This window comes from Phycodurus eques, chromosome 13, assembly GCF_024500275.1.
Source record: "Phycodurus eques isolate BA_2022a chromosome 13, UOR_Pequ_1.1, whole genome shotgun sequence".
NCBI classification, from domain to species: domain Eukaryota; kingdom Metazoa; phylum Chordata; class Actinopteri; order Syngnathiformes; family Syngnathidae; genus Phycodurus; species Phycodurus eques.
The window spans coordinates 13357854-13374080 of record NC_084537.1 but is presented as its reverse complement, the minus strand read 5'-3'; the positions used below and the strand labels follow the sequence as shown (position 1 = coordinate 13374080).

The following is a 16227-nucleotide window of genomic DNA, read 5'->3' as shown; positions in this document are numbered from 1 at the left end:
GGCTTCCACTATGCATATGTGGATGTTAGATTTCTTTATCCAATCAGATTTCAGCTTCTATGGGCTGCCATGTCAATCTCATCTGCCCAGGGCGGTCAGACTCAGTAGCGGTGGCCGATGTAATTCAATCTACATTTCCAATGTGATTGTTTCTATAACCAATCAGATTTCAGATTCCTCCTCTGATTGGTTGGTCAGAGCAAAACCTGTTTACAACCAAGTTCGACGAGCAAAACACATCTATAGCAATCTGCACACATTTAAAAATCATCATATCTGGTGAGTAAGATGTAGTCTTTTTTTCATGTTATTAGATAATATTAATTCTGCACTGCTCCAGGCAATGTGACACAGTTGTGTGCTGTCACATGGCGTTTTTGTATATTATTGATGGTTGCTATAAGTGGTTGAAACAACTAGTCGATGACTAGGCAGCACAATGACAATTATAGCTTGAAGTTGATTAATTGCCAATCATGTGTTTTGGCAATAACAACATGAATGCCTCGCTGAAATCAACGACCACCGGTTGGATGGCGCAGCAAGCTAGGAGCGGGGCCTGAAGTCTGTAGGAATATTTTACTAAAATTCAGGCCAGTAGCAGGGTCACTTGCAAAATCTATTTTCCATTATAACATCGCGGTGGTACGTCAACTCACATCTGGTGACAACTCCCTCCAGCCTGATGATGTTGGGGTGGTCAAACTGCCCCATGATTGAGGCCTCGGACAGGAAGTCTCGCCTTTGTTTGTCCGTGTATCCCGCCTTCAGACTTTTAATGGCCACGTACACTTCTCGCTTTCCTTGCACGCGTAAGCGCCCGCTGCACACCTCGCCAAACTCTCCTACACGGCAAACGGCAAGGTCAGTGGCAAGTTAGCTCGTGGGTGTCTGTTTATGTGTGTGTGCATGTGCAGTATTAGCGGGCTCACCCATGCCGATAACTCTCTCGATGTGAATGCAGCTCACGTCAATCTCCTTAGCAAACTCGTGGATGGCCTGATCTGGGTCCTCGTAGGTAAACGGATCCACGTAGATCTTCACTCCTGCCGTGGTGGAGAGGAAATGAGGGAAAGGGGTGGAAAATTTCCAGTCATTTTCAGGAACGTTTCTGGTAAATTTCAAAGGAAATTTAAACTTTGGAATTTTGGAATTACAGTGTTCCCTCGCTATATTGCGGTTCACCTATTCCAGAGTCAGTAAGTTGCACTTTTTTTTTTCCATATTCATATCACGCATACTTCAATATATTGCGATATTTTGAGTGTATGCTGTATTTGTTTGTGGTGAAATAAATTCTTCCTAGTAATATATTAATATAGCGCAATACTAATAATAATTCAAACACATACTACAAGGAATAAAATGTATATAGTATGCAGTAGCCGGCACGGTGGACGACCGGTTAGCACATCTGCCTCACAGTTCTGAGGACCGGAGTTCCAATCCCGGCCCCGCCTGTGTGGAGTTTGCATGTTCCGTGCCTGTGTGGGTTTTCTCCGGGCACTCCGGTTTCCTCCCACATCCCAAAAACATGCATGGTAGCTTGATTGAAGACTCTAAATTGCCCGTAGGTGTGAATGTGAGTGCGAATGGTTGTTTGTTTCTATGTGCCCTGCGAATGGCTGGCGACCGGTTCAGGGTGTACCCCGCCTCCCGCCCGAAGATAGGTGGGATAGGCTCCAGTCGCCCGCGACCCTGGTGAGGATAAGCGGTAAAGAAAATGGATGGATGGATGGCTAGTGTACAGTACTACTGTGCATTACTGTATGTTTAAGAGTTTAAAAGGTGTTCAAGTGTATAGAAAGCATTTACAGTATAAGAATATGGGAGGTGGAGGTTAACAGGAGTGTGGGAAAGATTATTAAGAATCTTGGGTGGTTCATAATGCTTAAAATATGAATAAGTTATAAAAATATATATGTGGTCGCTACTTCGCAGATTTCACATTCTGAATATGGGTGGTCCGGAACCTAACCCCTGCGATAAACAAGGCATTACTGTGGTCCAAAATGAAAACTTTTCATGGGAATTTATGGGAATTGAGAGTAAGTTAATGGAAAGGTATCACATTCAAACATAAACATTAACATAAATATTTTGTTTTGTCATCAGTAGACATCCATTCAAAGTAGATGGCTTTCTTTGTTTACATGCGAGCGGATTGCAGTATTTAAATTGCTCCAATTTTTTTTCTCTTAACTTGGGCAGTGGCATATCTGACGCATGCTTGTACCTTAAATTTAGACACATAACAAAAAGAAAAAAAAAAACATTTTTTTAAATGAACAAACGATAGCTCGCAAATAAAAAAAAACACGCACGTTGAGGCGTTCGTAATTCATGGTAACACTGTATTCCAAAGTCAAAAGGTAAGCAGAGCTTTATTGAGTTTTTGCTGGATACACATTTTAGCGTTAGCAATGGATAAATGGCATATACAGATGCATCTCAATAAATTAGAATTATATAGAAAAGACTGTGGTGATTGTATTTTCCCTCATGGGGTCAGTACTTCGTTACGGATCCGCGCATGTGACGCATTGACTGGCAACCTGTCCATGATGTACCTGGCCTCTCGCCCAAAGTCAGCCGGGTTAGGCTCCAGCTCAGCCGCGTCTCGTAACGCAAAGAACCAGTAAATTGGGCCACTTGTAAGTGAACGTACCACTGTACTTGCAAGAAATCTGTTTGTTTTAGTCAGGATTATGCTCAAATATATTTTCTCCAAATATATTTAAGTTTCCTATTTAGAACCAATATTATTATTTTTTGCTTTTTAGTTTCGTGTATTCCGATAAATTCTTGTTAACTCCCGCGGAAAGTTTCCATCTTTGAAAATTCACAGAATTTTGCAACCCTAGAAGGGATGCTGAGGACAATGAGTGAGGAAAGTTTTGTAACAGCTACATGTTATGTAAATGTCTTGCTCGGATAACCATTTGAAGTTGGGCATAGCATCAATTTGTGTATTTGCGTGTGAAGTCTACCTGGATTAAGATGTTTCTCCTCCTCTGAATCTTGCTTGGTTTCACTGTATTTGCTCCTCCTGATCACAAACGATAGTTATATTTAGCACACATACAGTACAATGAAAACAACATTGTCCTTCTTGCGTGTTAGCCTTGACACGTTCACATTTTTTTTTTCCGGGAAAGTGATGACAATGACAAGAGAGAGCCGAAAGGATGCAGGCGTGAGCACATGAAAGCGTTTGGGGAAATAGGGGAAAGAGGAGGAGGAGAACGGGGAGGAAGGGGGTTGACATCAGGTAGACTGAGATAAAAGGTGTTTTCCACTAAACAAAGAAAGTGTCCAAAAAAACCTTTGTGGATGAACAGGAACAGGTGTGTTTAATGTGCATCTGTGGGCACCTGCTACAGCTTTGTGTGGACGTGTGTGTATGTATGAGCGAGAGCGGAAGCTAACACACACACACACGCACACACACACACACACACACGCACACACACGCGCACACACGCACACACATACACATACAAAGAAATGGAGACAGTGATGACAAGTCAGGGACAAAGGGATTATCGCTGTTTCCACTCTAATCCCCTTTAAAAAACTGCAGGTAACACACACACACACACACACACACACACACACACCTTATTTAGCTGCACAATAGCATTGGTACCGTGGGCGTCGCTCAATAATAGTAGCGCTGTTTAAGGCAAATGCATTATGCATTAAGTATACACTCAATGGGCACTACACGGGGCACACCTGCACCACCTAATGAGAGCTGATGCAAGCGCTGATTCAAAAATCCACCCTTCAAAAGGAAAATACGAGTTTTTGGTTTTCAATTTTTACAGTTATAATTATAGATACATAATTCAGATGAAATGAAGGAATGGTTCTTCCATGAACCCTGACACACCTTTTGTGGCAATCAGGTCAATAATCCAAAAACACACAGAACAATTAAAGCCATTCTCCTTGGCAGGGGTAATAGTGCAGATTTTTGATTGACTGTCAAAGAGATCGATAGATAGATAGATAGATAGATAGATAGATAGATAGATAGATAGATAGATAGATAGATAGATAGATAGATAGATAGATAGATAGATAGATAGATAGATAGATAGATAGATAGATAGATAGATAGAAGAGGAGCGTCTGGAATTTTTATTTTTTTTTGCATTGCATCATAAAAAGAGCTGTTTCTAATATTCTGCCCTTCTCATGGTGCTGAACTACGGTAGCCAAAATATTACAAACACCACCCGGTATGATGTAGTACATCTCTACACCAATGCATATTGGAATAATACACATGGGTCAATATCACGATAAAGTGGCTTTGCTGTTCTCATCACAATCACTCAGTCAGTAATCATGAAAATGTAGCAGATTATCAAACTCTGAGGTCAGATGTTTGGCTTTTCATAAAAATAAGTGGCCAAACATCTGCACACATATCATTACGATGACAAGTCTGTTAAAATGTGTTTCTTTCATTTTATACTATACTTACGCTACTTATACTTTTTGTATTACTTTCACTTTTTATAATCTTGTGTGTGTTCTTGAAATTGCTGTCCACCATGTCATTATGGGGTAACTGCCCCTTTAAGAAACCCTCGGACGTTTTCAGTGACAGTACGACTAGCATTTTGTCTTTTCTTTTTTTCTTTTTTTAATCAAGGCTGAAACAGTGGATTGTTGCAGGATAAATATTTATACTAATGTTTTGTAATTTTCATCATATGTGTGTAGTTGGATGTTGTCAAGCTTAACTTGTCCGCTCTGTTATGGGTAAATATCAATAGATATAAAAACCTTGATTTGAAATATAGTTGTTAAGTAGTACAAGCTAAATGTTAAGGGAAGGTCCACCATGTGCTCATTAAAAGCTAACATTATCCAAAAATGTCCACCCTGTCAGCAAGCTCACATATTTTGCTGTTTGCATATACATTGTCTGCTTGCACTTAATTTACATTTAAAAAAATAAATAAATAAAAGTGTGGGAACTTGACCAATATCCATTTTTAACGGTGCAAAATCTACTGAATACCTTGAATATGAAGTTCAGTGGAAAATCTTAACTTTTTTTTTAAATGAAATGGGGATGTCTGAAAGGTGAGATAAGTGTATATGCTTCCACTTTGACAGCATCACTTGAAGCAACAGCAGCAATTAATCTCTTGGCTCTAGCTACGGCATCTCATTGTATATACTGTAGGATGTTTTGGCTTGTGCGTGTGTGTGTGTGTGTGTACCTGCGACTAAAGATGAAAATGGCTGCAGATATAAGCAACAGAATTCCCACCCCGCTCACGGACAGCAACAGGAAGGCAGAATTGACGCCTTCTCCAATCAGAGGGAAGGGATCTAACGTGGAACAACACGTAGGCTAATTCAATATTCCTCACTAAAAACATAGCTGTGATGCACCAAAACTGACAAAAGTTGTTGTTTCTGTACCTGAATTAGTGCCAAATTCAAACGGAGTGCTGAACTCTCCGTATCCGGCGGCGGTGCGAGCCCGCACGTGAAACACGTAGACGGTGAGCGGGTTGAGTCCCGTGACTTCCACGCTTCGAGAGAAGGTCCTCATTATGCGGTAGGACCTCTCCCTCTGATCCTGATTAGATCGGACAAAAGCGGCTTCCTTTGAATGCCTGACAAAAAGTCCAGCTAACAAAATATTGGCGTTCCAGACAACTGTCAGGGGTCCATTAACCTGCCGGATGCTCACCTTCTCATAGAACTTGACCTCATATTCCAGGATGACCCCGTTGGGTTGATCGGGCTGTTGCCATGACAATGACAAAGTATGCCTGGTGACATCAGTAGCTTGAACGGATGACACTGGAGAGGGAGCTGAAAGACACCGAGAGATCTAAATCATAACAGCATGACTTTGTGAAATAACAATCATTAAGTACACTGACGCAATCTAATGAGATACAAAACAATTGTTGTCTTTACAAGTCTTGGGCAACAAGTCTGACTTGTTGTCTTGGGCCCGCTGCACTCGCTGTTTGTTTGTAGCATAAGAGAAGAAGACTTAAAATACAACCACTGTGGTGGCTCTCATTCAACTGTGTAGGTATAGCTAATATTGTGAACAGTGCAATTAAATTATATTTTACTGTATAAGTAATGTAGGTGAACCTTTCTCCATAATTCCATTGACCCAGTGCTCAAGAGAGCTAACCTAAATCTTATTCTGTCCTATTCCAGTGGGGCAAAACACTTCGTTCACTCTATAGCTCCCCATCGCTCCATTTTCCACGGCTCCCTTCAGCTGTGAGTCATGACGTGGCGCCATATGGCTATGCAGGTTGGACTTGACACATCCCAGCCACACGCTCATGTTGTGCACTCCCAGCTAACTTATTTCCCCGGGGCACCTCCAACTGAGCAGGTGTGCCACTTTTCAAAATGCCAACGCACAGTCTGAAAGCCAAGACAGTTGAGACTTGGAGCAAGAACACTAATGGAGGGCATGTGTGGGAAACGCCACAGAGTCTTGGCAAACACCCTTACAACTATAATGAAACACACCATAAAATCTGATCTGGATGGCTTTTTTTAAGTGGTTAACAAAGAACACAAGGAAGAAGTCATTCTTATATGACTTCTTATGGCTTCCTGTAACTATTTAGCTTTGTATGTGACGTTAGTGTGTATGCAGCGTTCTCTATTAGAATTTAAGTCATTGATGAACATTTCCCAGAATGCTTTCTGACATCTGCTTGAGAAGACCCCTATCATTAATTCAGCCGTTGTTTAGCGTAGGAGGACAGCGTAATAACTATGGCAACAATGATGGTGAGATTACGCTAAAGCAAGTTTCTCTTTGAGAGAATGCGAGGCAACTGTTTGCATTTTTTTAGCAGTGCATGCGGAAAAATAATCACAGCAAAATCCCGTGATATGGCAAGAAATCTTCAATATAAAATTAAAAAAATGCACGACAACAATTTGTGAACCAGTGAAGCCGCAAAAAGTGAAGCACAATATGGCGAAGGACAAATGTATAGACTTCCTTTTTTTTCTATGTTCGTTTTAGAAATCATTTGGTTAGATGCGAGGCTACCAGCTTAGGCGTTACAGTTTTTGTAGGCATATCATTCCCTTGTCCAATTGACGTTGGAGCAGTGTTGCAAAATTGTCGCCTGTCAATAAGTTTTCTGTCCCAGACTGCAACTCAACGCCAGTTTGAGAAGTTTTATGGCCAAAACACTGCTCAAATATGTAGTACAATTTATGCTATCCATGCCAAGTCTTTCAAAACAGAATCTGTTCGTGACAAAGATAGCAGAAGGCCTGCTACTACCACCACTGAAAAAAACCACAACACCCAACTTCTAGAGCAAGCGTCAACACAGAGAAAGCCAGGGAAAGTCTATCTGGAGGGCTGCACTGGAACTCATTTTTTGATCTCGCAATTATCAAAAATCTCACACATTTGTGACAATCAAACAGTTCTTACCAGCTTGATTGGTGGTGACGGAGACAGACACACTCTGGGAGGCCCCAGCAGAACCTCGCTGGGAGACCCCGTTGCGTGCTTGTACGATGAACGTATAGTGAGTGTGGGCTCTGAGCTCGCTCACCACCACCCGCGTGCCCCTCAGGCCAGTCTGATCTGGAGAGAAGAGCACGTCTGAGCTGCAAGGTTGGCACAGCTGAGAGCCTGAGGGCACTCTGGCCGGATCTCTCTGATAGACGCTTTTCCCCATCTGGACTTCAGGTCCCACAATCCCTTGGTCTGACTGCATGTCCTGGCCGCTGTGCTGAGCATCAGGCTGGGAAACGCTAAAATTCCTGGGGATGAGTTTATCATCTGTCTGAGTGTAGCCCCCGGTTTGACAAACGAGACACTCCAGGCTGTAGCTGATGTCGCTTCGACCTCCCAGCCGGCGTGGAGGGCTCCACTCCAGAACTACAGAGGTCTCGTTCACTACTGAAATCAGCTGCTGTGGAGCTGATGGAGGCTCTGATGAAGAGGAGAAATGACAAAATAAACGTTTTACATGCAAGTTGAACGCTCCTAAGGTTGTACAATTCGAAAAAAACAAAGTGGTTAAAACTTTGGGTTTGCAACTGCTGTCTATTATGTCACTCAAGACGCCAATATATTGCAAGATCAGAGAAAGATTGTCTTTTTCTGATACTTTTCAAAACAAATACCAGCCACAACAACCAAGAGAGAACAAAGAACATAAAAGAAGAATATACACAAAGACTCACATTCAAAGCAGTCAGACTCCAGTGCCACCATATGTATTGTCACTTGTTATAAACATTAAGGTTGAGTGTTTTATTGGTTGTGGTTCACTACAAAAGTGTTTGATTTCTTTTTATACCTGTGGGATAATTAAGAAATGAGATGCCCGAGGTGCCTCTGTGACACAAATCACCTTCACATTTGTAAAGTTGAGTGTCTACTACAGCTCTAACTATACGACTTATTTGTACACTTGTATGAATGAATGGATGTTAAAATATACATGTTTATTAAAATATCTTCTGACAGGTAATAAAGGTTCAAACATCCATCCATCCATTTTCTGAGCCGCTTCTCCTCACTAGGGTCGCAGGCGCGCTGGAGCCGATCCCAGCTGTCATCGGGCAGGAGGCGGGGTACACCCTGAACTGGTTGCCAGCCAATCGCAGGGCACATAGAAACAAACAACCTTTTGCACTCACATTCATGCCTATGGGCAATTTAGAGTCTCCAATTAATGCATGTTTTTGGGATGTGGGAGGAAACCGGAGTGCCCGGAGAAAACCCACGCAGGCACGGGGAGAACATGCAAACTCCACATAGGCGGGGACGGGGAATGAACCCGGGTCCTCAGAACTGTGAGGCTGACGCTCTAACCAGTCGGCCACCGTGCCGCCAGGTTCAAACATATATGTATATATGTATTTCCATCATTATGGGAAAATGTTTACAAATTTGAGCGTGTTCCAGAACAGATGGAGTTTGTTTTTATATTATTTGTTTACATTAGTAATGGATGTTGGATAAATGAGAGGATAGGTGTTCTCTAGAACGCTAAAATTCATTCTGTTCGGATGTTTTTTTTTTTTGATGGGCTGACATTTTTTGAGTTTAAGTGTTTTCCTGAACAACAGTTGTCATGTTTTTCTCTCAAGCCAAGAAGACCACATGCTCCATGTAGGCATAATTAAGTTTTACGACTCAGGTCTCCAACACAGGACTTCAGTGAGAGGCTTAGATAAGCAGACAAGGAGAAAGAGAACATTTATTCACGTCAGAGTTCGAGCTGCCTAACAGGATGTGAATGGTGGTTCAGTCATAAGTAATAGGATCACGAAACAAGAGTGCCATTTAGACAAGTGCGTGTCTGCCTCTGTTGGGTCTGAGGGAGGAGGAGAGGATGCATTGAGTTTGCTTCTCTTGGCAAGAAACATGTTGTCTGAGTTACAAAGACAAGGCATTGTCTCGGCATGTTTTCCATTAATGCAACAAGTGGACCAATGTGTGTTCTTACGGGAACAAGCCATGGAGGGAGGGTCGCTGTCTGCTCGGAAGTATCCGGAATGGCAGTCACAAACCGTTGCCCCTTCTCGAAGTGAGTAACTGTGTGGAGGACACTTTGAGCATCCTGCATCAGATGACCAGGACTTATAGAATCCAGCAGAACACGCTGCAGAGAGACACAGACAAACACAAGTCACATCCTAATCTAATGGAAATCGATTTGTCCTTGGGTCATACCAAAGTTCAAATCCATTCACACGTTTTTGAATTACAGGATGTCTCTGTTACAAAAACAATCCAGAGAACAAATAAAAGTTAATGACCAAATTACACAGGTAAAAATGTAATTGGTACTGTGGAGGCTTTGGCGACCAGTGTAGCATTTTGCTTGCATCCCAAACTGAAGCAGCACTGATGTGCCAGCAGTTTCCTGGAGCTAATCATCACTGATCATCAGTAAAGCTGTTAATACTTGAGGAAAGACAGCAATGCGCCAGCTAAATCAAGCAGAGAGAGAAGACCGCCGGCGAGCTACTTGCTCACTCTGGAAGCATGAAAACATAAACACAGCAAATGGTTTTTAGAAGAGGGGTTTAAAGAATATTTATAAAACACTAAGTCGCTTCGAAAGGGCACTCTTTTTTTACCTGTGAAACTTTGACATGGGAAAATACCAGTACACAAGTAATCTTGGAGGCCAAATATAGCGTTATGGGGTACATTAGAGTACATAAGCCTTTCAGCCAAAATAAAATTATGTACAGTAATTTGTTTTGCTAATTGACATCCAGGCACAGTGTTTCTTGGCCACTGATTCATGTTTGTTGGAGTAAAGCCTCATCTGTTATGTGATGTTTATTAATAATTTATGTGAACAAGGTGCATCTGAAAAGTTTCAGGACTGGTGTCACAACAAAATATATTTCAAATCCAAACTAGAAACGACACGATTTTCTATTAGGAGTAATCCCCCTGGAGTCTAAAGCACTTTCCCAGTCTTCTCTGTCACGCCTTGATGCACACCTGGAAGAATTCTTCCAGGATCCTCCGCAGCGCCGTCATATTGATGCCGTCCATGCCTTCCAAACGGGTCCCCACACGTAGCCAGGTTGGATGAATAGGGAGGTAGCTCTAGCATTGCCATGTTCTTCTTGGCCAGGAAGTGTCAGATGCTCAGGGCATTGTGAGCAGGCACGTTGTCCTGCCAGAACTATTGTGTCTTCTCGGTTGGTCATCTAGCCCACAATTGAAGGGCAAAAGTTTAAATCTAGAATGTATCTTTTGCGACACCAGTCCTGGAACTTTTCTGACACACCTTGTATAGATGTTATGGAAATACAAAATTCATAGATGTATTTTTGGAGGTTTGGGTCGTGGAGTGGAACCACTTTTCTAATTCGTATCTGTGTGGCTGAGAGATCCACACTAAATAGAATTTGTAGAACAGTAGGTCTTTTGTCTCTCAACATTTGCGCAAGAAGAAAATCAGATTTGTATTTAAAATCAAAAAAGGATTGTTCCATAAAACAATAATCTCTCATGAAGTCAGAAGAGGAAGTAAAGCGTGGACATGCTTCATTTTATCCATCCTAATTTTGTTAGCAATATGGTATAACATTTCTTATTGATGTGTGAAAGGGGTGTAGAAATAGTCTATTCCCTTTAATGCCATAGAAAATAGTGATTTATGCACTATTCAGGAGAAACCTTCGGATGACAAAGACAGATGTGAAGTAACGCAACAGTCGGCCTTGTTTACCGCTTCTTGGTTCGGTTTGTCTTTGCCCTTGAGAGGACATCTCCACACGACACCTGTAATATATCGCTTGTGTGTCTTTATAAGCCTGGTGGAGCAATGACAGCCCACCCTGCAAGCAATATAATCACGAGTGACTCAGGCCAAGTGACCCTTGACCCGTCATACAGTTCCCTTTGTCTTCCATATTGACCAGTCAGAAAGGCCAGACAATAAGATAATTGACAGCAGGAAAAGTCTTTGCACAACTGACGCTTAAAGACAACCTCGAGAGAGTTTTCTAAAGATAACAACGAGCGACATTTTGACTTTCAGTGAACACTCCAATGAAATGCATTAAGCCTCAAATGCAAGACTGACAACCCACACAAGCATAAGTGACATTTACAGGAGAGAAGAAATGCATAAAGAGGGGAGGGTCTATCCCTGCTGTGCACTGAGGGGTTTGTGCATTGACAGGGCAACAATGCAGTAAATGAGAGCATAATTATCCATCTTCACATCCACTGGTGAAGCCAATGAGATTGGAGCGCAAGGGACAATTTGATTCTCTTTTGAATTCCTGAGGGAAAATCCTCAATTTCTCTCCATTGCAATCATTCACCTTTTTCATCATCACATCATATTCATCTTTCCTGGTGCTCAACCATCTCACAACTCCAGAGATGGAGACATCCCAGTGGTAGAGGGAAGAGATGAAGGAAGAATGTGTGCGGGTGTGCGCGTGTGCTTTATGACACTCGTGAGTGGATGAGAGCGAGGAAGTCTTGACTCACACCGACCATCCTGTCCCATCTGTGTGAGCCTCCATGGATTTACCCTTTCACACACTGGCTTGCCCTCCCTTTCAGACTTTTCACAACCTCCTTATTCACTTCCTGCAGATTTCCTACACGACCTCCTTTTATCATGCCTTGAATCGCTGAGAACTCAAAAGTGGATATGAACGTGCACCAGACAACGAGGAAGCCAGCTTTTATAGCTTATATGAATGCCAATGTAAACGAGCCCGCACGCAAAGCTGTTCTGTAAATTCATTAACATAAATCCAATAAAACAATAAAGATAAAATACAGCGCGAGCAAGTAAACAGCACAATGAGGAAAAGAAATGGGTGAACAGACGAGGAAAGTTTCGGAGCTGCCGAGGATTTGAGGGTTGATTACAGGACTCAACGAGGCTCCGCCGGGGGGGCAGCGCAGCGTCTTTGTCTATTTCCAATCACACATCCCTTTCTCTAGCACTGAGGTCAGACAGAATGAGGGAGGACAAGAAAGAAAGAAATGCATTTGAAACCGTAAACTTCCTTCAGCGTCCTCTCATGTCTCCCTTTCTCCCTGTTGTCTGTTGGCTTTTTTGTGACCTTTGCGGCAATTTCAAAGTGTTGGAGTGTGTGTATGTGGGGGGGGGTAGTGCTCATGTGGATTTCATTAACCCAATGTGAACCTTTATGCTCCTGAGAGTGAGTGTACAACCCGCATGCTGAACTGATGTAGTATCAACACAAAGTACATCATTGTTCCATTAGGCCTATTGGGGCTTATCACTAGGATCTGCTTTTGTACCCTTAACACTTGAGAGCGTACACAAAATATATATGAGACACCTTAAAAAACTGCTGTAGAGAAACAACCTAAACAGATGATTGACACCTGGTTTAAAATAGAAGAAGATATTCAGGTTGCTGCTCCAGCATAAAAGCTCTCACACTTGGAAGACTGACTTTGGAGTGTGTCTGTGGATTTTTTTGTCCATTAATCCAGAAGAACATTTGTTCCAGAAAAGTAATCAGGGGTCAACTAAAGGGTCTAGCAGCCCAACCTCTTACTGATTGATAAGGAGGTGTGGGCCCATGGCGTTTGTCCAAGTAATGTACCACTACAAATGATCTTCAAAGCCGATAAGTGTATCCCTGCAGGGAACTTGGAAAAAAACAAAACAACAGGTTTTATATTTGTTTTCATGCAATGCACTGAATCCGCAACAAGCGGACCGTGATATAGTGAAAGATTACTGTATGAACAGTATGTAACGTGTTTTCTGAAGTTGCTAAGTGTTAAGGCTAACCTTCAATGACGTGCTCAGAACAAACATGGATGAATGGACGAGGTATATGGTCAATCTCCATCTTTTCATTGACAAACGTTTTGTCTTCTCGCCCAGTTTCAAAATTGGTGCCGGTAAACAGTAAAATGAGACCTCATCCCTCCCACATGTATTTTTGCAGCCAAACACTGACCAGTAATACACAATTTTTTGAATTTGGCTATCAAATTTGTCTATTCAAACGCTCAATAAGCGTAAGGTGAGTGATGTTATGGGAAAACTTTCTATTGGAACATGATTGTTTTGTGTATAGTACATACAGAGGCCATGGGGTCTACAACGCAGCATTTTTACTTTTCTCTAGTGTTTATATACAGTAGATGCAAAGGTTTGACGTAAATGCATTCCTCATGTATTCCAGATACACATGAGCGAAACAGTCATCACATGCTTGGGACAAGTGGTGGAACAATGCTGTCTACAGACTGAGGCACCTTGCGCTGAGAAAATATAGAACGAAGCAAAGATTTTCAAGATAAAAACAAAAAAAAAAGTGAGGAGAAAGACAAAAAGCGGGGGAGGGACGTAGGGATGAAGACAAGTAGGAGAAGGTGCCCTTTGATTACTATCAGCATTGTCGACATTTACATATGCATTCTTCATCCTTCTAAAATGCAAATGTTGCTCGTTGTAAATCTGACTAAGGGCCTTTTCGGCGCACTGTATGCGTGAAAGCATGTGTGTGTGTGTGTGTGTGTGTGTGTGCTTCGATTGAACCCATATCATCTGTCAACAAACTCTTGTCCCCACCCAGCGGACGGTTTAGGTGCAGGAAGTAGCTCACGCTGTTCCCTGTCTGACACCTGTCTGTGTGATGGATGGATGAGAGGTGGGAGGGACAGATTGATGGATGGATGGACGCACTGATAGACCCTCACTTGAGAAGGAGGGTCACTGCTCATCACAGGGGTCATGCCCTGTTAATTACAACCTACAGAATGTAGGAGGAAGGATGTGATTCTTATAATTTCCGTATACTGTGCGCCTTCATTTAAGTAAGAGCCTGAAAATGTGACTTCTACAACCCTTGGTGATCATGCCAGAGTAAGTTGGCTAAATTTAAAAGCTGGTAGTTTAAAGCAAAATACATGTGCTGCCCAAAGCCAACAGTGCGAACATTAGCATGTGAAAGGGGGGCTCTACAACAAAGACCCCGCAAACCCTAGACTCCCTCCTCTCTGTCACACAAAGATCAACCCTCCAGTAGCACCCGCCACCCCCCATGACCGTGGATCAGGGAGTTGGGAAAGAGAAAGAAAGGATAATGAGAGACAGAGAGAGTGCAGCTTGTTCCGATGCCAGAGGGCTACAGAAGGCCTGACCGGTGGGGCTGGTAAAGCTCCTCTACGTTAACCTGAAATGCTTCTCTATACTCGGGCGGCGACCGCGCTGACGTCACTGCGGCGACCCCGCGCGCAGTTTGCCTTTATCCCTGAGCGCAACCCACGCGTGCTGTTTTGGAAATGTCCTGCAGTTCTCCTCCAAGTCGGGGGTGTCGCTACGGCTGGTGTTGGCTAGGACACCACAGGGTGGAGTTGCCTCTGCATTTTATGGCCATTTCCGGTGGCCGTTTTTACTTTCCTTTCCGGAACAAGGAACAAAGCAACAACAATGGCGACCGTGGAACAGTGTCAGCTAGAACAAAATGGACCTAGATGACAAGATGATACGTTTAATTATACTGCAAAATCCCTCAAGAAGGCAGCGGCGTAGGTCGTATGTGGAACCAAGGGGAAAGCTGAGTCATCACAGCATGACACTAAAACGGAACAATCACGAGATATGATCTCCGCGGCGATAATTTGTGCCGTTGTGCGCGTCAAGTGCCGCGCAGGGGCCGCGCGGCCCTATGCGTCGGTCACGTGATGCAATGCGGGCGCTGTCGGCAGCAGCGCGAGGGTATAAAGAGGCCTTGAGAGAGGGGCACGAGAACACACGCATTTGATTGTGGTGTAGGAATGCAAACTCTTACACCCCCCTCCCTGCATTAACAATCACTTGTGCCATTCTGGTCTCTTTCCCAACTTTGGCACCTACCATACAGTATGCCCACACATATACACTAAATACACACTCTTCTCCTCCTACAGACACAAACACACACACACACACACACACACACTTCTGTAGGCATCGCTGGGCAGTGTTCCAGACACCAAATCAGCAATCCAAAACCATTTTGTGGCCAAAATGTAATACAATAATTAAAGGGGAACTCTCAATACAGCATTCTTTGGCTCATCTGCTCTCTCAAGCCCTTTTTCCACGAGCCTGCACAAATCCCACAAAATAGGTGTGTCAGATCCGCAATGGAAGATCTGGCTTTTAGCAGAGGGAATGTCGCAATGCCAGGACAGGGCTGTACATTTTCACACTTGTCCAGCACGGTTGTGTTGAAAGCAATATCGCTATCTGACAAGCGTAGTCACATATCTAATTCTAGTCTGATTTGGGGATGCTGTGTCACTGTGTGAAAGCAAACTGCCACTGGGTTCTGTGTAAAAAGTGAAAGACGGCTTATTTTCGCTTCTGCTATGGCGTAGTGATGCGGCTACTTTGCTGGAAGCCTCTTTCACACAGCCTCTTTTTTTCTGTCTGTCTTTCTGTCGTCTCACTCCATTTTCTCTCTACTGATGAGACACTGCAGGTGCGCTGGAAAGAAGCACAAGCATGAAATCTGTCTCGATGGTGGGGATTGGGAAAGCAGAGACTGTACACAAAGAGGCATTCCAAGCCTCCCAGGCAGTGAGCGGCCCCGGGCAGCATCAGAAAGCCAAAAGCAAGGAGGAGGGGGACGGGACATCAGAGTGAGACAAAAAGCAGGAGGCTCCGCTTTCATTCTCCAGCTATTCCCATTTCAAATTCTCCCTGTTGTTTC

General features: G+C 43.1%; 1 protein-coding gene across 2 annotated transcripts in view; it reads right to left on the bottom strand.

The window, feature by feature from the left end:
* Window positions 1-16227, bottom strand: part of LOC133411345 (ephrin type-A receptor 4-like) — a 35421-nt gene that overhangs the window by 7401 nt on the left and 11793 nt on the right. Inside the window, exons 6-13 of one of the 2 annotated variants that reach the window (XM_061693616.1) lie at window positions 9498-9653; window positions 7466-7972; window positions 5723-5847; window positions 5449-5608; window positions 5244-5355; window positions 2991-3049; window positions 933-1046; window positions 660-845 (exon numbers count right to left, since the gene is read on the bottom strand). In XM_061693616.1, the coding sequence (XP_061549600.1) occupies window positions 660-845; window positions 933-1046; window positions 2991-3049; window positions 5244-5355; window positions 5449-5608; window positions 5723-5847; window positions 7466-7972; window positions 9498-9653 (1419 nt within the window). The remainder of the gene's footprint in view (window positions 1-659; window positions 846-932; window positions 1047-2990; window positions 3050-5243; window positions 5356-5448; window positions 5609-5722; window positions 5848-7465; window positions 7973-9497; window positions 9654-16227) is intronic. The other variant, XM_061693617.1, reaches the window with a different exon arrangement.